At 38.1% G+C, this 21,942-nt stretch overlaps 1 protein-coding gene across 5 annotated transcripts in view; it reads left to right on the top strand.

The window, feature by feature from the left end:
- The window catches only part of SFMBT2 (Scm like with four mbt domains 2), a 205,704-nt gene that overhangs the window by 127,841 nt on the left and 55,921 nt on the right, over positions 1 to 21,942 (top strand). For 4 of the 5 annotated variants that reach the window (XM_040968193.1, XM_040968194.1, XM_040968191.1 and 1 more), the window contains 3 exons: positions 2,929 to 3,076; positions 14,375 to 14,457; positions 20,062 to 20,188. In XM_040968193.1, coding sequence (XP_040824127.1) covers positions 2,929 to 3,076; positions 14,375 to 14,457; positions 20,062 to 20,188 — 358 coding nt within the window. The remainder of the gene's footprint in view (positions 1 to 2,928; positions 3,077 to 14,374; positions 14,458 to 20,061; positions 20,189 to 21,942) is intronic. The other variant, XM_040968195.1, reaches the window with a different exon arrangement.

Here is a 21,942-nt window from a genome sequence, read left to right as displayed (position 1 = left end):
GGTGAGTCTTAACTAGATGCCACCTCTGCTAATGGAGAGGGTGAATTTTCCTTATCTTATGGAAATGCTGAATCGTTGTAAGAATGGCTTGTTCCTCCTGCACAGGTTGTAGTGATTAGCATCTCTTTTTGAAAATTCCTGAAAATAGTGAGAATCATATTCTGTTTTCTGTGAATTATCAGTTCCATATTCGTTTTCTCATCTACTTTTGAAGAGTAAGGAGAAACTCATGTACCTTAGCTTGCCAGTCAGAATAAAATTACCTATTCAAGTACGGACATTTTCTGGATGATCCAATAATATTTTATAGGGTTATAATATCCTTTCCCCATAAAAGAAGTCTCAGTGAACTCACTTATGGTAAAAATCAAAATTGCTTGTTTCTATTTTAAATATCTTATAAATGGTGGGAGAAGCCTGAAAATCTAGTATTATGAGCCTACATATATTTTGGTTATTGACCTTTTGTGAATTTTAGTAGGAGAATTTAATTAAATATTTAAAAGTCAATTTCATTTTACTTTGTTTTTCTGATGGCAACTGTTCATGCAGTGTCTAATGTTTTAATCTTCTTGTCATTTAAAATTTCATGAGTGGAAAAAATTTGAAAAATGAAGTAGTGATGTCTTACAGGGTATGAAAAATGGTTACAGAAACATGCTTTTGTCTTCTTTTCAATGTACTTTTTCCTTTTTACAAAGCATAAGGTATATAAATTATTCTGTTTCATATATACTTTTCTCTTACTGACTGTGTGGTATAATGATGCTATTGGAAATGTGTACTTGTATCTCATTGAACCTAGGTAAGTACCTCTCCAAGTTACAACTCATTTTCGTGTAATGAAACATCACATGATTCTTATTGTGGCAGATATTTATGATTGAAAATATTTCTCCAAACCTTGAAAAGTATTTTAGAGTAGTGTGTTTGAGAATGAGATAGCAAACTGTGCTGTCATTGTACATCACAAGGAAGATCATATCTTTCTCCCTTTGAGGTTTTTCTTTGTGATACAACTATTCAAGACATAAATAAAAAGATAATGAAAGGAAGCAGGTAAGAATGTAGACAAGCATATTGTGAATCTAGTGTTAAATGAGTAAACTTAAGTTGTATAGCAAGATTATATCTTTGTTATTCCAAAATGGAATGAGATGTAGACATATGACAGTAATGATGATGACATCATCCATGCATTTAATATGCATTGTGTTATTTTAATGATTGACTAAGGAATGAGATGTTTTGGGTTCTATTTCTGTGTCTGCCAACTCTAAGAAGCCGTGCTGTCTTGGATTACGTGGTTACCTGCTTTTGGATTCCTGTCTCTGAGCTGGGGGTTCTGTATCATTTAGGAACAGGAACCCTGGAGGATTTAATGAGCTTCTTAAAGTTTTCTTCTCAAGTGTGTCCAAATTAATGTATATTTTAATGAGTTTTAGAGATTCCACTCAGCTCATGTTCCCAGGGTCCTGAGGTGCTTAGGGAGGATGCCACCTGCCAGTATTACATTCTTTTTGTGTACTTATCTGTGCGTGTCTCTGTGCCTCTGTATGCCTGACAGAATAGGTTACAACAATGTAGCAAATATCTCTGGAGCATTCAACCTTGATTCTCGACCCTGAGAACACAGAGAAAGTCCTTACTCAATATTAGAGCATGCATTTTAACTGAGGGGACATGACCATTTTGCGTGTGACATTGTAAGTGCTAAGCAGACAAATACAACGACAAGGGTAATCGAACACTAGGTTGGAGGAAGGAAAGGATTTTTCTATATGGCTGTGAAGGATGGCCTCCTTGTAAAGGCCGTATTTGACCCTTTGGTTTCTGAAGTTGACTTTCAAAGGCAAAAGCTCCCAGACTGGAATCAACATAGAGAATAGAAGTACCTTTCTACTCCTTGGCTTAGAACGAAGGTGCTTCGTTGTGGATGAAGGAGCTAGGGATCATAGTTTTGTAGGTTATGGGGTTTCCTAAGGAAGACTGGTTTAAGTCTGAGGAAATGGGAAAGTTGTCTTTTTCTTTCAGATTTGTTATACCTAGTAGGTTTCTAAAATCCATCATTCTCTTCAGTGTTGTGTTCCATTTGATTTTGTTACGTTTTTCCCCCTTAAATTGAGTCTTTTTTTTTTCCTGCTCTTATTTCTTCATTGATTTTTTTTCTTAAGTACATTTGATATTTATCCAGTTTCTATATAAAGTCTTTTTCTGAGTATTTGGGAAGACTTTGTTGCATACAAAAGAAGCCACTGTCCTCGAAGTACTTACTATTTGTTGCGGGAGGCATCTGTGTTATCAGTTCATGGGAAAGCATGAGAATTTTGATAGTTTTGAGTCTGGTGCTTTGAGAACATGGAGTAAGGTGCTTTATTCCAACTAGAACACATTTTGAAAAATGCGATCTTTTGATAAAGTGGCAGTGGAATCAGATGTTGTCTGTCAAACACTGAGTAACGGTATGCTTGGTATGAATGATTTCCTCTTGGGCAGAATGGAGTGTCTGAGGGATATGCTGTAGGAAGAGGTAAGCATCTTCCAAGCCAGATCTTGGAGGATCTGAAATGATCTTATCTGTGGAGTTCGATGCTTGCAGTGGATACCAGTAAATGATTTTGACCAGTCACTGTACATCTTGGCTTTTATCTAGGCTGGGGCTTGTCTGTCTATCTTTGTCAGTTGGCTTTTCTTCAAGCTGTGGTTATTGATTTACTTCTCTACATCTTTGATTTTTTAAAACTTCTTTCTCTTCTAATTATTCATTTACCTTTTCCAGTAAATTGACCACAGTGGCAAACATTCTGCAGCCATGTTGTGTCAGTTGTGTTAGATCATTTTGATGAAATGTATCAATTGTCTGTATAAGTCGTGCTAATATTTCATACTAGTAGAATTAATGCTTAGCTCTGTTTTTTTTTCTTTTAGGTTTTTAACAATCATTTTTTTCAAGTAACTATTGATGATCTAAGACCGGAACCTAGTAAGCTCTCAATGTTGTGCCATGCGGATTCTTTGGGGATTTTGCCAGTACAATGGTGCCTTAAAAATGGAGTCAACCTCACTCCTCCCAAAGGTTTGTACTGTGAAAGTTGGTTGGACTTAGATGAATCAGGAGATGTTTTAAATACATTTTTCAGATTTTTAAAATGGGTTCAATATTGTTCATAGGTATAGTTCTGAAAATAATTAACTTTCTCCCTTCCTCTCCTTACCCTGCAAGAGTACCTAAGATTAGGGGACATTTGTCAAACTGAGGATCTTATGTTGTAAACAATTCAGATGTGATAGTAGTATAGTCACCTTCTTAGCTTGACATTGGAATCGAGTCTAGCTCTATCCCCCAGTGAAGTATATAACCTTGGATGTCTCAACTCACTTTGTCAACCTTAGTTTCCTCATCAGTTATTTCATTATTGGCAGGAAACTCTGCTGCTTTTGTGTAGTGACAGAGTTGCAGTGTTATTAATTGGTTGAGTCTAAATGGCTTTAAAATTGCAACAAAGTGCTGTTGATATATTGCTTTAGGTTTCAAGATTGTTTTCCTCCATAAATAAATCATATTTTCTCCACAGTCCAGTTACTCTTAGATATATAACAATATGTTGTTATGTTGCACTAAAATAAATTGTGTAACTGCTGTACTTACAATTTAGTGATCTTTTTTCGTCACCTCTAAGAGTAAGGTTTATTTAGCAAGGAGAGCAGAAAAATGAAAGGTGAAATAATGTTAGGAGGGTGTTACTAGACACCTGAAATAATAAGGAGTTTTGCATTAAGCTTTCCAGTTGAGATTTAGTTACTTATGGTGTTAGCCTTGTTGAAAGAGCAATTTAATACCCACAGGTTAAATTCCTGTTTTCCTGGTGGCTGTCTTACACTGAATGCATTACTTGGCTGTAGGATGTCTAGCTCATCTGTACCCAGCTGTACTCCCTTGGGCCTTTATCTCCATCTTTCCTCCATGTTCATCTCTGGTGGCAGGTGCATTAGACTATTTTCATGTCCACTGCTGTTGATTCTTGTGCTTGAAGTCATGGCATGCACCTAATGACAATAAGGTGAACTTTCACATACTCTGTTGCAAGTGTCTAACTAAATCAGTTCTCACAATCATGCTGTGAGGAGATGTAGTTGCAGGCCCTCTTCCTTTGTCTGTGTTTGATCACAGTGGGGAGGATGTGGTTACTAAGCCCTAGGTGTTTGTTACTCCTTAGCACTCTGACCTAAGCCATTCTGCTTTACTTTTCAAGACTGTTCCAATGGAAACACCTGTGGATGTGATGTGACGCTGCTTAGAATCCTCCAATAAGAGAAATCTCCATGATGATTCTTGTTAGAATCATAAAGCTTCCTAAAAGTAATAAATGTTATTAGTTGAAGTTCCACTGGTAATCTGCAGGGGTTATCCAATTGCCACAGAATTATTTTCTTGAAATTAATGAGTTTTAACTGATATATACCAGAAAAATAGATGACCAGGAACTTACAGAAAAATGCACAAGGTATATGAACAGAGCAGTACACAAATCAATGCAGTAACTATTATGTAAGTTCATTGTAATAAGTGAATTACCAATTAAAATCATTTTGAAATGCCACATATTTAGTAGTTGAAGCAGATATTCAGAGAAGGAAAGAAGAAATTAATATTGTTAAGTGTGGAGGAGCAAAGATTTTCAGATTCCCCTGATGAGATTGAAGATGGGAAAAACTCGGTAGAGGGCATTTTTAGTAAAATCACAGATACAGTAGCCCTTGACTCAGCAATTCTGCTTCTGGAAATTTCTCCTAAAGGCATATGCATGCAACATGCATAAAAATTTGTGTCTTTCTGCAGTGTTATTTATAACTGCAGAGGGCTAAAAAAACTCTAAAGGAATTGGATTGGGTTCCATCTGTTGATTTCAATATCCATCTATTGCAAACTGTACAACTGTTGAAAAGAAAGAGTGGGGGAGCTCTATAAACTGACTTGGAAGCTCTCCAAAATATGCTAAATAGTAGAGAACAGTAGGTGTGGTATATCTTTTTATTATTTTTATTATTAGAGGTAAGGTACATAAGAGTGTGTGATTGGTCATATTTTTGCAAGGAATTTCAGGAACATGGCGTAGTAAATGAACAAGAATGATTCTTCCTGTAAGGAAGTAGAGCGAGTAAGGCAGAAGAAGAAACTTAGAACACTTTTTAAATTGCTCATTTTTCTCCCCTTTACTCTAAGTGAATATATTATATATTAAAAAATAAACATGCATTGCTCCGAGTAAAAGGCTTTGTTACTGAGAAGGATCTTAAAGATGATCTTATCAGCCCCAATTATCTTGCCTCTGAGAAGCTGAGGCTTAGCTGTATTACAGGGTCTTTCAAATCCTGCAGCATAGGTTGGCTTTTAAAACCACAGTCTTAGAACCCTTTATTTAATGCTTTTTGTGCATAGTTATATCCACACTTCATGACTGTTTTCTCTCACCAGTATTTCTATCAGGGCCATCCTTCTGGGTAGTTCTGGAAAGTTTTGGTGACCTTAAGCACTGCACCTGACTTCTTACATGCTTGGCGCTGTCTGAATGTCCAGGCAGGTGAAGAGTTCCAATGCTCTCAAGTGTCACTTGTTATCAACACTCCGGGTTCTATTATTGGTCTTTCTTACCATCTTGTGAGAGTGCAGTATGTTTATTTTTTAATTGGAGGTGGTAGGGTTTTGATAGTAGTGATTTATTTGATAAATCTAAGGCAGTTCATTGCATTTCATATCATACCACAAGGGCAGGGAATCATGTTATGGGAGATTTTAAAAAACCAGTTTTTGCTTTATGAATGTGTGAAAGTTCTTTTTGGGAGTTTGTTGCTTGTAACACTAATTTGAAGATTTCTTTATGGAATTTATAGCATTTACTACACAGATTGCCAGGTTATTTTAGATGCTTTCATGTCTGTATGACTTCAACAAATGCATCACGTTGCTTAAAACTTTTTGTTAAAACCATGAATATTGCTTGCAGTAATGTGTTCACTGATCCCCAAAAAGCTATCACATGGGAAATAGCTTATGAAGCCCAAGACGTTTGGTGGTATGAGAGTGTGTTTACATGTTTTTAACTCTACTTTCACTTAAAAAAAAAAGTGTGTCTCAACCCCTTAAAGAAAAGAAGTTTAAAGTCATATGGATAAAGATTTTTTCAGAGTAGCTGTGTATGTAAATGTTTTTCTGGTCAGCAAAGGATGGAACCTTAGAGATTTTACCCCATTCCTTTAAGCACAAAACCAAGTCAATGTTAACAAGAACTATAAAATGCAACGCAACAAGAAAGTACTAAGCACAAGGGTGTATATGATATCAACCATAGGTCGCCACTTAAATTCTTTGATTAACCTTCCTGACGTGTAACATCAAAGAGGAGTGAACTGTAGAATTGTAGGAGCAGAAGTGCCTGTCCTAGAGGGTCTTTTATGGAAATTGTTAAACCTCTAAATCCCATTTTTGTCTTGTGGATCATTGCTCATCCCCATTTCTTAGCATAATGGGTAGCACATGGCTGATATTCACAGCTTGTTGGATGGCATCAGGCTGGATCCTATCCCCTTCCTCAAGAACCCTTCACTGCCCCCTTCTTCCAAAAGGGAGCCCACGCCCATCCTGCTCATATTAACTGATTACTTTCTCTGTCTATCCCTGTACCAATCTCATATTATTCCACTATCTTCTATAGTTCAGAATCTTTTTGTCTAAAATGTTCCCATATTCTTTGTCCTTGCTTGTGGTTGTGGATTGGATTCTCTTGTTCTTTCAATTCAATATCTTATTCATTTTGACTGGTTAATGTGGTATGATTGACTTTTGTGTACTTACCTCACATCCAGTAACCTTTCTAAGTTGTCTCTCTTAAAAATAGTTTGTATAAGATACAAATAATCTGATTCTTGAAGGTTTGGTGAAAGAAACGATAAAGCCTAGCATCAGCACCATCATACTTAGCATTTTCTTAAGGATGAACTTATTGCCTTTAGTGACTATAAGTTTTTTCACTGTTATCCTTTCAGTTTTGGTAATGTATGTATACTTCCAATATTATCTGTTTTTGCTGTATTTAAAATTTTTATTGTCAGATCACATGGTCAGATTTTGCTTGTTGATTATGCAAATTTCTATGGCAGCATTATATTTTTATTTTTTTTAATAAATTTTCAAAAGCAAAATGCTTGAGATTTTCTATCCACTGGTTCTCTCCTCACATGCCCATAAGAGGCAGGATTTTGCCAGTCAAAGCCAAGAGCTGGGAATTCAGCTGGGTCTCTTGTGTGGGTTGTAGGGAGTGAGCAACTAGAATCATCATGTTTGCCTTCCAAGATGCACCTTGACAGAAAGCTGGAATGGAGAGTTGAGCTGGAACTTGAGCTCTTTACTGTGCTATGGATCTGAATGTCCCATGCATGCCTTAACCACTGCACCAAACATTCGCTCCTGTGAACTGGTTTTCAGTGGTTGCTATTATTTCTGCAGTAGTTGCATTTGTCCTGAATTGGTGTAATTCCATCCACCTAGTTTTACATCTCATGTGTATCTTCAGTCTTCGTTTGCAAATTATTGCTGTTCCCACTGGAAAGGAACCTCTGTAGGACTAAGGATTTTGATATCTTTGATCCACTGTCATAGACTAACCACTAAAAACAGTGTCTAGTCCCTGCAAGAATCTGGTATGAATTTCTTGGTGCATCTCATGCAGAATTATGAAGTTGGACTCAACCTCCATGCGTCTCTTTGACATTGAGGAGTGCACAATTTCTTGTGGCGTTCTTCCCTGATCCAGTTCTAAGCAGGTGGCAACCCGCTTTGCTCTTTCTTTGTTTCAGTACACTCAGTTTCTCAGTTTGTCTGGTCTCTTGTTCACAGATTGGACAGCTACCTGGATCAGGTATCCTGTGGTAGTCTCCAGTGATTCAGATTGTCTTGTTATTATTAGATTATTATTAGATTATTCAGATTGTCTTGGTATTGTTCTCAGCACTGACTTTTAAGGACCTTTTTTTTTTTATTTTGGGGATTTTCTTCTGAGTTTGGCTATGTAATTGCTAAGATTTATTCTGTCTAGTGTCCAAGCAGAGTCCATCACCTGGCTTCTGAACTTTGAAAATATGGTCCCATTTCTAGCTCCTTGTTTAATTCTGGAACAAAATGGTTGGTTTTGATTTTTTTTAAAGATTTATTTTATTTATTTTCATTACAAAGTCAGATATACAGAGAGGAGGAGAGATAGAGAGACGATCTTCCGTCCAATGATTCACTCCCCAAGTGACCGCAACAGCCGGTGCTGCACAGATCCAAAGCTGGGAACCAGGAACCTCTTCTGGGTATCCCACGCGGGTGTAGGGTCCCAAACTTTTGGGCCGTCCTCGACTGTTTTCCCAGGCCACAAGCAGGGAGCTGGATGGGAAGTGGAGCTGCTGGGATTAGAACTGGCGACCATATGGGATCCCAGTGGGTTCAAGGTGAGGACTTTAGCTGCAGGCCACACTACTGGGCCCTTTTGATTGATTTTTTAAAAAGGCTGAAATAGATCTTTCTAAATCATTTTTAGTATCTGAAAAACTATGTTTATTGTTGAAAAGTAAGAATTCCACCTGCTCAGCTTTCCCTAAATCACTCATCATTTTCTAGGTTACAAGATTTTTTTTGAATATTTGACATTTATATGGTGTTAAGTCTTGAAATATCATTGTCCTGGTATATGATATTTATAATTCAAAAATAACATGTTGAACATGACCCCAGAGAAGGAAATATGTTTTGTCACACTATACGTGATGTTAAATCCCATATAATTCTTATTCTAGAAGATAGGAAGTGTGGCCAGGTTGGGTTTAAACAAAATTGACATCTTTGTTTATTTTTTATTTTTTTCCTATACAATCCCTTGAATGCAAAAAGAGAGAATTAAGAATGAGTGAAGGTATAAAATTTGAAGATCTCTACCCGATAGATAATAAAACCGAACTTCAGTTGAGGATGTGGAAGTAGCTGGAGATTTAAAAAAAGGGAGCATTTTAACAAATACTATGAATGAGAGGAAATGCTTTCGTCTGTAACTGTTTTTTCTGCCCTGCTTGTGAGCTTCTGGAGCGCCAATACCCCTTCCTAAAGCAGAGAGCCCTGAGGAAGACTGGCTTCAGAATAGATAGACCGAGTCCTGGTGCAAGCAATGCCAAGTGAAGTCTTTGTAATGTTGCTTCATCACCAATGCCTTGAGCTGATGTCATTGACTGTATGACCTCTGTGGGTATACAGGGAGTTTTGATTGTTTTAAAATCAGTTTTGGTTTGAGGGGAGAGAGATGAACTTCTGATCAGAACAGTAGAGCCTGGCACAAGAGCCTGATAGAGCTGCTCAATGAGCTACGGAATTTTCTGCTAAAGGAGTGAGAGCCTACTCATAGAACATGAGATCTGTTGTGCCATAAATCCTAGATACATCAGGATCCTGGTTTTGCTGATCTTTGAAGATTATTGTATCATGTTTCCTTTCCAAGAGGCGTTGAGCTAAAAGCTAAATAAGCTTCTTATTTACACATGCTGTTTCAATATTTAATAAAGTAAATGTTCTCTGAAGCAAAGAACATCTCTGTTTGCTCTCCAGTAATTCCTGAAATGATTCTTTGTTAATTCCTGCATCTCTCCCCATCCTTGCCTTTGTCATACTGTGTTGAGTTTCAGGTTACTGCTCTAGAAGCTAGAACTCAATAAAGGTGTGCCAGGAATGAGTGTTTGGCACAGTGGCTTAAGTTTGTACATGAGATCAGAATGTGTGGTTTGAATGCCAGCTTTGAATTCAGCTTTCTGCAAATGTATCCTGGAAGGCATCACACAATGATCCAAACACTCGAATCTCTTTCATCCACATGGAAGATCTAGATGGAATTCTGGACGACAACCTTAGAAAACGTGGGCATTTGGGGAAGCTGCTAGTGGGTGCAAAATCTCTTGTCTCCATCTTTCTGCCTTTCAAATAAAATTAAAAATAATTTTAAAAGTTGAATCACTGCCTTGTCTATCTTTTATTGTCCCAAAAAGAAGCCCAAAGGTTCAGGAAACTGGAGACAGAACAGTGAGTTATTTTTGGCTAAATTTCCCTTCCTTGTTTTAGAAAGTGTCATTGCCTTATTAGTGACATTAGTTTAATTGTTAAACAATAATTTGTTAAGGGCTGAGTGTTGGCACAGTTTTTAAGGCCCTTGCTTGAAATGGTTCCATCTGACATGAGAGTACCTCGGTTAGAGGCCTGGCTGTGCTCCAAGATTCAGCTTTCTGCTAGTGTGTTTTCTGGGGTATGGCAATAGTGTCTCAGGCGATTTGGATCCCTTCCAGCCACATGGGTACATATAAGCAGGAAGTTGGAATTAGAAGTAGAGCTAAGACCAGGACCAAAGCACTCTTATATCAATGCGGACAACCCAAGTGGAGTCTTAACAACTGACCCAAGTACCTGCCATATGTGTAAAATTCCTTAAAGGAATTCCACCCCACGTGAAAGAAGAGCCTTTATTCCTGTGTGTCTTATAAGAGAGAAATACTTGTATAAATTGTTCCCTTATCCCATGCCACAGGCATGCCCATCAAACCACCGTGTTTATTTCTTCTTGCTGAAAAGAGGCCCAGCTGCTTCTAGAAGCTAGATTAAATCAGGATTCTGATGGCAGAAGAGGGCACATGACTGTGGGAAAGTCTCCCACATGCTAAAGAGAGTGATATTTGGGTAATTACCCATTTACTTGATTTTGTCTTAAAATATGGCAAAGATGCTATGTTTTCCAATAATGGTTACTGAAATAATTTCATGACCATGGTCAAAACCATGGAAAGTTCAAAAATACCCTAAGAAAAGTGTAGTAGTGAGTCTCATTTTGGTATTTTTGATTTTGTTGTATTTCTTCTTATCTTGCATGTTTTATTCAAATTTTGGGGGGTATCTTTTTGGTTATCTTTTCATCTAAAGCCCTAGATGTTATTGTTTTCCATTACTTTTTTTTTTTTAACATACTGTACACAATGGCATGCCTACATAGCATTCCATGAACTTGGCCGTGTTTCATGTCATTTTCTGTTGGTGGATGGTAGGTTGTTTTGTTTTTCTTTTCTTCCCATAATTATTAGCAGTCATCGTGCTACAAGTCTCAATATTAACAGTTTTCAAGTTTCTAGGGTCATTTTTATGGGATAGCTTCCCAGAATGAAATCGTGTCAAAAGACGTGAAAATTTTACTGCCAAAAGGTTTTCCAAATAGTTGTCTCTTTGCACTGCCAATTGTCATGTTTTCAAGTGGAGCTGCTTTATGTCAATTCATTTTTGTTGTAAAGAAATGAGTGCTCAGCCTCTTTCCTTTTGGGCCTGTAACAGTTGGAAGTTCTTTGAGAATAAACCCCATTAAAAGCTTAAATAATTCTAGCAGTTGTGGTTTGACGATCTCCCGTGGCAGCTTGTTGCACATTTTAACAGCCTAAGGGGTGTTGTTTCTTTTTGTTTTCTTCTCCTCTCTCCTGTTTCTCTCCAGATTTAAAATGTGTTTTCCTGGCTACAGTTAAACCTGGGTTTTTGTTGTTCTGTCTTTGTTGATTAATGAGTATAATTGACCCCTGTTGTGTCTATTGTATATTCCACAGCAATTTGTTTTTGTGTTGAAGTTGTTTTCTGAGCTGTCACAAAGCCTCCTTACAAAGAGAGCTCATTATCCGCCCAAAGGAAAAGAATTTTAAGTAATGCAGTGAATAAAGGTCCCTAAGAGTAGTAGGAGGAGAAGTCTATATTGTTGCAGTGTTCAAGCAATGAGTGAGTTCTGAGGGCTGAGTGCTTAATGATAGTTTAGAGATACCCAACTAGAAATCATCATATTAAAAATGGCTCTCCTGAGCCTAAGAACTGGATCCATAGAAGGGTTGGGAATGATACTTTCTGACAAAAATTGGTTATGAAAAACCCAGTGACACACCTTTGTGTCAGGGAAGGAAAGAGGAAAGGTTTGTCAGAGCAGATACTGATCATAAAGAATATCCAAATGCCATGCTGTTCTGAAAATACTTTGTTGTTGTTCATCCCTCTGGAATTTTCCTTTCTCTGTCCTCTTTCCATGATCTTACGAAGTCTTCCATAGCTCACATTTGCTAAGGAAGGAAGCAACACAGATCTGGACAGGGAAATCTCGACTTTGATATCAATCACGATATCTGGACTTTGATATCAGTTGGCCAAAAATGAGAGACAATTGTGATCTTTGTGTTGCAGGCATTTAGCTTGTCTTCCAGAGGCGTAACTTGAAAATGGCATCTCTTTGTCTTCTTAGTTCTTCTTGAAGAGAGAAAGGGATGAACCACAGAAAGAAGAAAACCTTGAGTAGCAGCTTTAAACTCATTAGTAGTTAAGGCTCTGAATTACTGCATGCGTCAGAAGGAAGCCTTAAAACTTTTCTATTTATTTTTGGATTTTGTAGCTGAGAAAAATTGGGCACTGAGGATTTAGCTTACTTTTCCTTGGTCCATCCAGGTACCCACAGAGCTGGGTCTGAGTCTCAATGGCCTCTTCGGTTTCAGTTACCTGTGCACTGTTAGGTAACCTCTCACCAACCCGAGGTGAGGCATCTAAAGACAAGAGTCTTCTATTTTATACAGGTGAGCATGAGGACACAGAAACTGCACCCAAAGTGCAGGATCCTGTTAATTGTGATGAAACTCACCTTCTGTTAACTTGTTGGGAACTTGCTTTGTTATTTTGGGGGGAAATAGTCAGAGGAAACTTAATTTGTTTGTTTCAAAAAACATGTGATGTAAGAGCCATTTAGCTTGGGTACAATGCTGGGGTAAAGATTAAGGGAGAAAGGTTGGTTAGAAAAATTGAAGTATTGGAATCTCACAGCTTGGTGGCTTCTTTCTGCAAGGAAATGAGTCTTTTGACTTGGGGACATAAGTGCTTGGGCCATCCTCTGCTGCTTTTCCAGGCACATTTCCCAGGAGCTGGATGGGAAGTAGAACAGCCAAGACAGGTGGCAGGCTCACCCAGGATGCCACAGCACTGGCCCCTAGAATGCAAGTCTTATGAAAGAAAGAGGCCATCGCTGGTGCTCAGAACAGGTCAGAGATCAGTCTCTGGGCTTGGGGAGACAGCTGCTTTCTTTGTTAAATGTCCCCCTTCCATTTTGCTTACTTAATTATAATGATACAGTTATGTCCTTCAGCACACACATGGAGGTAGAAAGCAACTAGTGTCTTGAGACTGTTTTGTGAAGAGTTTTAGTTGCTCTGTAACTGTGAGGTTTCCTGAAAATGTCTCCATGTCAGGAGAAGTTGCAATTGCAGAATTTGTGACAATACAGAGAGAAAAAGTCGGGGGACTTGGATCAAAAATAGTCTTAAGAATCCCATAGAGATTTATTTTACATACACATCAACCCATAAAGAGTACACAAGATAAAGATTATGAGTGACAGTTTGCACTTTTTTGGTTCATCATCATTAGATGGTAGGTTTCAGAATATTTTTAACATCTCACTCCCCTTCTCCTGGCATGCTTGTTCAGTGCAGCTGTTCCCCTGTCAAGGAATATTCTTGTGCCTAGGTCAGACCTCCCTTGTTTAATGACTCAGAACTGTTTGTTCCCATCTCCTCCCAAATCTTAATATGTTGGAGAAATGTTTATTGCATAATCCATCCTACCTCAAAAATGAAGAATGGGAGGGAGAGAAGAAGGGAAGGAATGAAACAAATCGCCTGGCTAGGATATGTATCAAATTGAACTCGTCTTATAGAAATAGTTGTTTTTCCTCCCCTTCCTTCCCATCTTTAGGGGCTGCTTCATCTCCAAACCTCTACTCTTCATTTGCCCTGTGCTACACCTGTTGTTTATCTTCTAAAAATCATTTCTCATGCTGGTTTTTCCAGTAAAATCTGACCATGCTCAAAAACACTGAGGACAAACTTTCCACCATCTCAGAGAATTTACTCGAAGGAGGGTACTCTTTATCCATTTCCTGTGAAACGGATTGTGGGACTGTGTTTTGTGTACACTCCCAACCTCAGTTCTTCTCTCCTGAAGCTAGTCTCCCCACTGACAGGTGCCACCGGGGCTCTACAAGGAAGTTGGACCCTTCATCTAGTCTCAGGAATGTCGTTATGATAATTGATGGTATCCCTTATCTAAGCGTAGTGCTTTACATTTTCCAAAACACTTCATTTGACTCTCATGAAATTGGAAGTGCTGGTAGATACACTTGGGCTCATTCTCTACGTACCTGGAGTTGTGTCTCTTTTCTTAATCACTGACACGCTTGGACCTTGCTTGTTTGTCTTGGATTTAGCTTAACTCATGGGGTTTTTTTTTTTTCTTTTGCAGGTTTCTCTGGCCAGGACTTTGACTGGGCAGATTATCACAAGCAACTTGGGGCAGAAGAAGCCCCTCCCTTCTGCTTCAGAAATGTAAGACACTTCCTCCCTTCTGCTTTCTTTTATTGTATGCAAATTCTTTGCCATAAGTTTTATAAATTGCTTCTGTTTATGGAGCTTGTATGGAGAACTGCCGAGTTCCTTGTGGGATCAGAAAGCTTCCATTGTTTTTATAAAGTCCTTCTTTCAGATGGTGTTTCTGTAAGGGTGATGCTGGGATAAGGCTGACAAGATGACCAGTTGATCAACTGTTACAGGTGTATTATCTGCAACCAGTTAAAAAATTGTTTTCTGTTTTCTGAATGAGTCCAAGATGTTCCTGATTAGTGGGTGGTTCTCATTGCAGAGATTGTTGGGTTGACTTCATCATGAGTGAGCCAGTAGATGGACAAGAGATCCAGGTTCTACACTCTGTTGTCCGATAGTGACACACACTCCTTTTCACCTCCCATTTGTGATAATTAGTCTCTCAGCAGCCGTTGTGTGGTCAGCAAGTCGATCCCACAACAAGTGTGGACTTCTGGTTCCTAGCTGTGAGTCTTCATTAAGGAAGAGAGAACAAATTTTGGTGCAGTAGTAGCCACAGATATATATTGTATTGCTATGTGCTCTAATATTGACAAACCTGTTGGTAGAAGATGTTTTGTTCCTCAAGTTTTCTGTTTAAATACAGTCTTTTTTTTTTTTTTTTTACTTTAGCAATAATTGATTTCTAGTAAAGCATTCCTTAGTTACTGTCACCTATCTGATTTGGAATAATTTATTGGCATAGTAATAACATTTTTGTGATGCATAAATAGCAATGAGTGTGTGAGTGTATAGTTTTAGGAGGTGAATTTTAGAAAAAATTATAAAATTATTGCTTTAAGCTTCATCAATTCTACGAATTATAAAAGAGGATATGAATTATAATCTCTGCTTCAGAATGAGGCAGAATGGCAGACCTATGCGTGTTTGACACACTTTTCTGTACTGAAAATCAATTTCTTAAGCTGTAGGTAGGATTTTCCAAAGCACCCCTAAATCAAAAGCTTGTTTTCTGAACATGGGCTCCTAGAGCTGCTGATTCATTGGGACCCCCTTAGCTGATCTGTATTGCAGGAGTAACAACTTGGCTTCGTGGTGAGAAGCTCAACACTGCTTTAAGGTCAGAATCCAATGTTGGAGAATTAGGGAGGTTGATTTCTGGGCCAGTTTGCTCTCACGACTTCAGAAATGATTCAGTGGGAACGTTGGACATTGGGACTCTATAAATGATTAAATGGCCCTTCTGCTGGATGACATGCTATGTGCACAAATGCAGTTTCCTAGCATTGAAGAGCATGTGATGTGTGTTCTGGTCATCTGACAAGGAGACCCGAGGGTGACCAAGCTCCTGCAAGGATAAAGGCTGTTTGCTCTTAAGGCTCATTAAGTTCAGTGTGCCTTCCTTGACTCTTCACTATGTTGGGATCAACATCGCAGAATCTACACACCTGCCTGTCTTCCATTTAGGGTCGTTGAATTTCTTTGCAGTATCCTCAAATCAGTTTGCAAGTGTGCTTTCTACCTGAAGAGAGATATTCCTTCCTTCATCCTTTAGCCTTGGAGGGAAAAATCCTCGCATCTCCCTTTGCTTCTGTGTTTCAGGAGTTATTTCATTCAGGACAAGACAGTTGCACTAAAGCTTCTGTTCTGTAGGTTCCGGATGCCCCTGAATCCCCTTCCTGAGTCTCAAATGACTTTTAACTGTGGAGCAAGTAGTCAAGTCCCCCGGTGGCCTAGGGCCTTTCTGGATTTCGCTGCCAAGATCAAGTCTGTTTTAATGACTTTGCTGGTGTATTTATCAGGAACGCCTTTGTTTCTGGCTGGCTGTTTATTGAATAGGAAGGATTGCTGTTGTTTGCCTGTTGGCATATGCATTGCATTACTGGTTCTTTCCTGAATCGTTAGCTGGCTCCAAATGCTGTTTAATGGGATGCTTATTATGAATTCATTTTTAAATCACACATCTCATGTGTACCAGAGGAGAGCCAGTGTGGAATTGGATGTGTGGAAGACATTTCCCCAGGGCTGTTTAACAATCAGAGGCAGTTAGGAAGTGGATTGACACAGGCAAATGCTCAGTAAAATAAACTCACAGGTAACAGTTTTGCTATTGATCCTTTATGAATTACCCTCAAGCAGTGAACTGAAACAGAAATACGTTATGTGGTTGTAGCTTTCCCTTATTAAATAGGATAAAATGTGTTTTAACTTACTTAGAGGTTTTTCATGCTGCCTTTTGAGTGGTATTACCAGCAAGACGCTCAATATATAATATGCTTGGATGAGGCAGAGTGGCTTGCAGAAGACATAACCACTTGGAATATCGTGGGTTCTTATTTCCAAAGAAATCTAATGGAGTAGAGAAAATGGACTCTTTATGTGTATGGATAATTTTTTTCTGGGCTATCTAATATTGTTTTTTTAAGTTATGTGAATATCCAGGGTACTTTCCGTGAGTCGCGTAATGATGTAACCTCTATTACTTACACGATACTGTTTGTTTTGGTATGTGTGTGTGTGTTTATTATTAATTGCATTGCATTATGTGACACAGTGTTATGGGCACTGGGATTCCCCCCACCCCTCCCTGAACCCTCTCCCCATGGTGGATTTCTCCACCTTGTTGCATCACCACAGTTCAAATTCAGTTGAGGTTCTTTCATTGGAAGTATTTACCAAGTATAAAGTCCAGCATCTTATTTTAAAGTACATATACTCATGTAGTAACACATGAAATTATAATATGCAACTGTCAGTGATTTGGGAAAATTTTCTTTTTATTTTAAAATAATATTAGAAGGGACTTTTGTGTCCAGTCCTGGCTAGTAAGAACATGTTGAATTCATCTTCCAGGATTTGATAGCTTTAAACTCTATCAACATAAAAGCTGCTGAGAATGAACAAAAGCAGGTGCCTCCTGAAGGGGAGAGGACTATTATAATGAAGCAAAGCAAGGGGATGATTGTTGCAGTTTTTAACCTGTGGGCAACTAGATTTGACCACTTATGGGTCAACTCATAGTTTATGTCACTGAGTGAGTGATAAAACTTAGTCTTTCTGGCCTGATGAACCAGATTATACAATTTTGGTAAACGACAGGTATTGAAAAATGAGGAAGATAGGCAGGAGAGTGCCTGGAGCACGATTCTAAATTCATTCATAAACTCTGCCTAGCTTTGTGCCATGTGTGCCACATAAATTCTAATCAACTAGATAAGAATGAAAGAACTGAATGAGGTTTGAGCTGTTCCCCAAGGCTGAGTTTTCACCTTGAGATTAACCATGTTACCGATTTCCTAAAATAAATACATTTATTCTGTTGGTTGGACTATTATACAATCAGGAATCTGACAATACAGCATTATAATGTCAAGATTTTAATCCAAAGTTACTGAATATATAAATAAATTGGAAAATCATGCATTCTCTAAAGGAAAAACAATCAATAGAATCCATACGCAGCATGAGCCAGATGTTGGATTCCCCTGACAGTTCGTATGTAGAAGGACTTGTTACAACTAACCTCGATGATTAGAACAGGACTTCTTAAAGAGCAATGAATAGATCAACATCTTCAGCCTCATCTGGAAACTTGTTGGAAATACAGATTCTCTTTTCACCAATAATCAGCTTTGGAGTATAGCCAAGCAGGTTGATTTTAAAAGACTTGTAGGTGATTCTAGTATAGCTCCCAAATTGGGAACTCTAGATTTAAATGAAAATGTTCACATAATGAACAAGACAGATAAGAAGAACTAGAAACTAGAAAAAAGAAATTTTAGAACTGAAAAATACAATGTAAAACAAATTTACTGGAGTAGCTTGATAGCAGGATGAAAATGACAGAATGTGATCTTAAATGTAGCAAAAGGGTGTTTGAGCAGCAAAAAAAAGAGTTGGCTTCTTAGTAATATGAAAGACAATATCATTTATAGTTGGAGACCTACTAGGTAAAAACTGACAGTTCATCAAAGACTATAGTTGACAAAGAAACACAGGAATAGTGTTTGGTGTCATTTGTCAGCAGTCAATAGTTAAATGACAGAAGCGCAATGCAAGTAAAAGACATGGAGATATAGCTAGCTTCCTATTAGGATGGCTAAATTTTCAGAAACTGGCAATACTGAGCACCGATGAACTGAGACTCTAGTAACCGCTAGTTGGAAGGCAAAATACCTTAGCTTCTTAGGAGACTAGACATCCTCTAAGCATATGCTCCAGCAGTCCACTTCTTAGGGCAATGAAAACTAAGCATTACAAGTCGAATTGTATTTCTCTAGATTTGTATCTTCAAGCCATAAACCACCTCCCTTCCTGCATCAGAATGTTAAAGCATGATTGTATTTGGGGATACTATTTTCCAAGATACAGTTAAAATAAAATGAGTAGGGTAGGGCCTTATCCCAAATCACATGTGTCCTTTTAAGAGGATGAGATTTAGACTCAAACACACACCAGAAACACCATGCGACACAGAAATTTGATCTCCATCTATATTCCAAGTGCAGAGGTGTTAGAAAGAGCCAGACGTGTCACATGTTGATCATTTCTATCTCCAGGACTGGGAGAAAATAAATTTCTGTTGTTAAAGTTGCCAGGCATGTGATATTTTATTATGGTAGCCTAAGAACATTAATATACCTAGGTGCACACACGAGCACACTTATACCTGAATGTTTATGGCACGACACTGACAATAGTTCTTTGTCTTTTTACCTGTCAGTATATAAATTGTATAACTAGAGAAACTACTCAGAAACAGAACAGAAGAAATTATTTATTCACGCTATGACACTGGGAAAGCTCAATGTATTATGGTAAATGAAAGGAGCTACATATAGAAAATTGAATTTATGTGACAACACAGAGTAAGAAGACAGTATTGTGGGAACAGAAAGCAAATGGATGCTTGCCAGGAACTGGGTGTCAGGGAAGGCCTAACTTCTGAAGGGCCAGTGCAAGGGATGTTGGGAGTGAAGGAGCTGGTTAGTATCTTCATTGTGGTTATGGGCACTTGGCCAGTCTAATGGTCTCATACTCTTGGAACCCCCAAGAGTACAGTTTACTTGTAAAACATTTAAAAGCAGATTTTAAAAATACAGATAAACAAAAAGAAAAAAAACATAACACAGAAGGGAAACAGATTCTCATTGAGACTTCAGATTCCAGCAGACATGGAGTATAAGAAATGCTGAAGAATGTCCCTCGAATATCTTTTGAAAGGAAAGTGATGACCCATAGAGACTTGATCCACTCACATTTGTACCCTCAAATATGCCTAAGTATAATGTTAGCAATGGATACAGAAGAAATGATGCGTATTTGAGTAAACCTGTAGAAGGAAGAATGAGAATGAAACCAAAATTGGAGAATGTACTCCTGGTAACCACCATGTGTCCAGCATTGTGCTATTTTGGGTATACAGAAATGAAGACTGCACACTACTTTCCTCATGACTGGTGAGGAGGACGAACATTACTGCTAGGTTAAACGTGCATTCCTCTGCACATGGCGTGTGAGCACATGACTGTTGATGCTCATGGCCAGGCCTGTTGCTTCTTGGTATCTTGTTGTGATGGCTGCTGGCTCATAGTTCTCTTTCTCTTTCAGACATCATTCAGTCGTGGATTTACAAAGAACATGAAACTGGAAGCTGTGAATCCCAGGAATCCAGGAGAGCTCTGCGTGGCTTCCGTAGTCAGTGTGAAGGGCAGGTTGATGTGGCTTCACCTGGAAGGTATGCACCGCCAGTTATCCTTGGGAAGAAATGTGGGTGCATCTGAGAATGGCAGGCTATCTCTTGGAAGTGCTCCTCTGACTTCCCTTTTATTTCAACCAATTTTAAATTATTCAGTGTTCTTAAATAAGTGAAACTAATCAAATGTGAATTCATTCAGAGGCTCTTAACTAATAATTTCATGAAACGAGATGCTGGTGAGATAATTATGTTTGGAACACAGTGGTCTTTTTTTTTTCACATCTGTGATTATAAAAGCTAATGTCACAATTAAATTAATGTGAGTCATTATAACTGGTATTTGAGGTCTTGGTTATCATGGAAATAAAATTACATATTTACATTCCAATGTGAATAATATCCTCCAGTTTGAGTTCTTTTGTAGGTATTTCATTTTTCCTTAAAATATCGAGGATGTCTTTCTCTCCATAGTAAACAGAATTTCAGCTTGTTTGTTAAGTGATGTGAATGCTATTCTTTGCAGCTTTGTTTTATTTACAAGAGTAAACAAAATTCACAAAACAAATTACTCTGTCAGCAGAACCTTGATCGTATTTTGGATTTAAGTGAAGATCCTATTTTCCAGATGTTGTGTTTCGATTGAGAAGAAATGAAAATGTACTTGATCTCCTAGTTCTTCCTTTATTTCCTTGGCCTATGACACTGTAGCTTTTTATTGTGCTAGTTAGTTCAAGTGTATATGCAAAAGAGGGAGAGGGATATGCATGTTAACTCTCCCAGTCTGTAATTTAAATCTTACAACAATTGCTCATATCACTATTGGAATCAAAAGTGTGCACAGCAGGTCGAAGAGCTGATAGCAGTAGCTTCCTGATCCTTACTCTCTTAGCAGACAAATTCCTGGGGAGGTCTTAGAGCAGCATGCAATTAATACTACAGTCCATGAGTGTGGGAGAGATAGACAACAGGTCACTCAGCTGATCCCATTGTGTTGTTTATGCCTATCAAATCATGTGAAATGCTACTGTGGTTTTGTGTTTCAATGAAACAAGTGGAGAATCTCAAAAAGTTGATTGGTAGTTTTTGTTTGTTTTAGTAATAGAATAACCTCTGTGTGGAATTAATCAGTAAAAAAAGCAAAAGCAAGCGCTGGTATTTTTTACAGTGACAGAAATAGAACATGGCTTTTTTTTTCTTCACTACATATAGAATTGAGTTAACTGTGGTATTATAAACAACACCCCGTTACCTTCAATGTCATGATACATGTGAATAGCAGAATGTTGGAATTGTGACTATCTACTATTATAAAATACAGAGGGAAAGGTGTGAGGAGTATAGGGAGGGAGGAAAGAGAGGAGTAGGGGGAAGCCTTATACCTTCAAAGCTGTAGAATGGAAAACAAAACAAAACAACATGTGATTTCTAATCACTAGATTGATATCCAACATTGTCCTAAGCTGTGTTAATAAAGTTGGACTCTTGCTTATATTATTAATTCAGAAACAAAAAGATAAAGTTAGAAGCCCATGTTTTATCATGATTGTTTACTGCATTATGATTAAAATTCTTCGGTAGTCATTATTTATTTAGCAGTTTGTACTTTCAGTGTGTTTTACAGCTGTTAATTACCTAACACAAACATCAGTAAGAGTGTCCCGGATTTTATAGACAGAGAAACTAGCTATGCCATTAAGATCTGCCTGGGGTTCAATTTCATTACTCTTGACATTTTCTCTGCTACTTAATTCAGCAGGCCCTGCAGCCTCCCACTTGTTAAAAAGAGTAATGAG

This window comes from Ochotona curzoniae, unplaced genomic scaffold, assembly GCF_017591425.1.
Source record: "Ochotona curzoniae isolate NIBS_2020 unplaced genomic scaffold, NIBS_Ocur_1.0 scaffold_4683, whole genome shotgun sequence".
Classification (NCBI taxonomy): domain Eukaryota; kingdom Metazoa; phylum Chordata; class Mammalia; order Lagomorpha; family Ochotonidae; genus Ochotona; species Ochotona curzoniae.
Note: the sequence above shows the minus strand (reverse complement) of the source record. Positions and strands in the feature narration are given on the sequence as shown.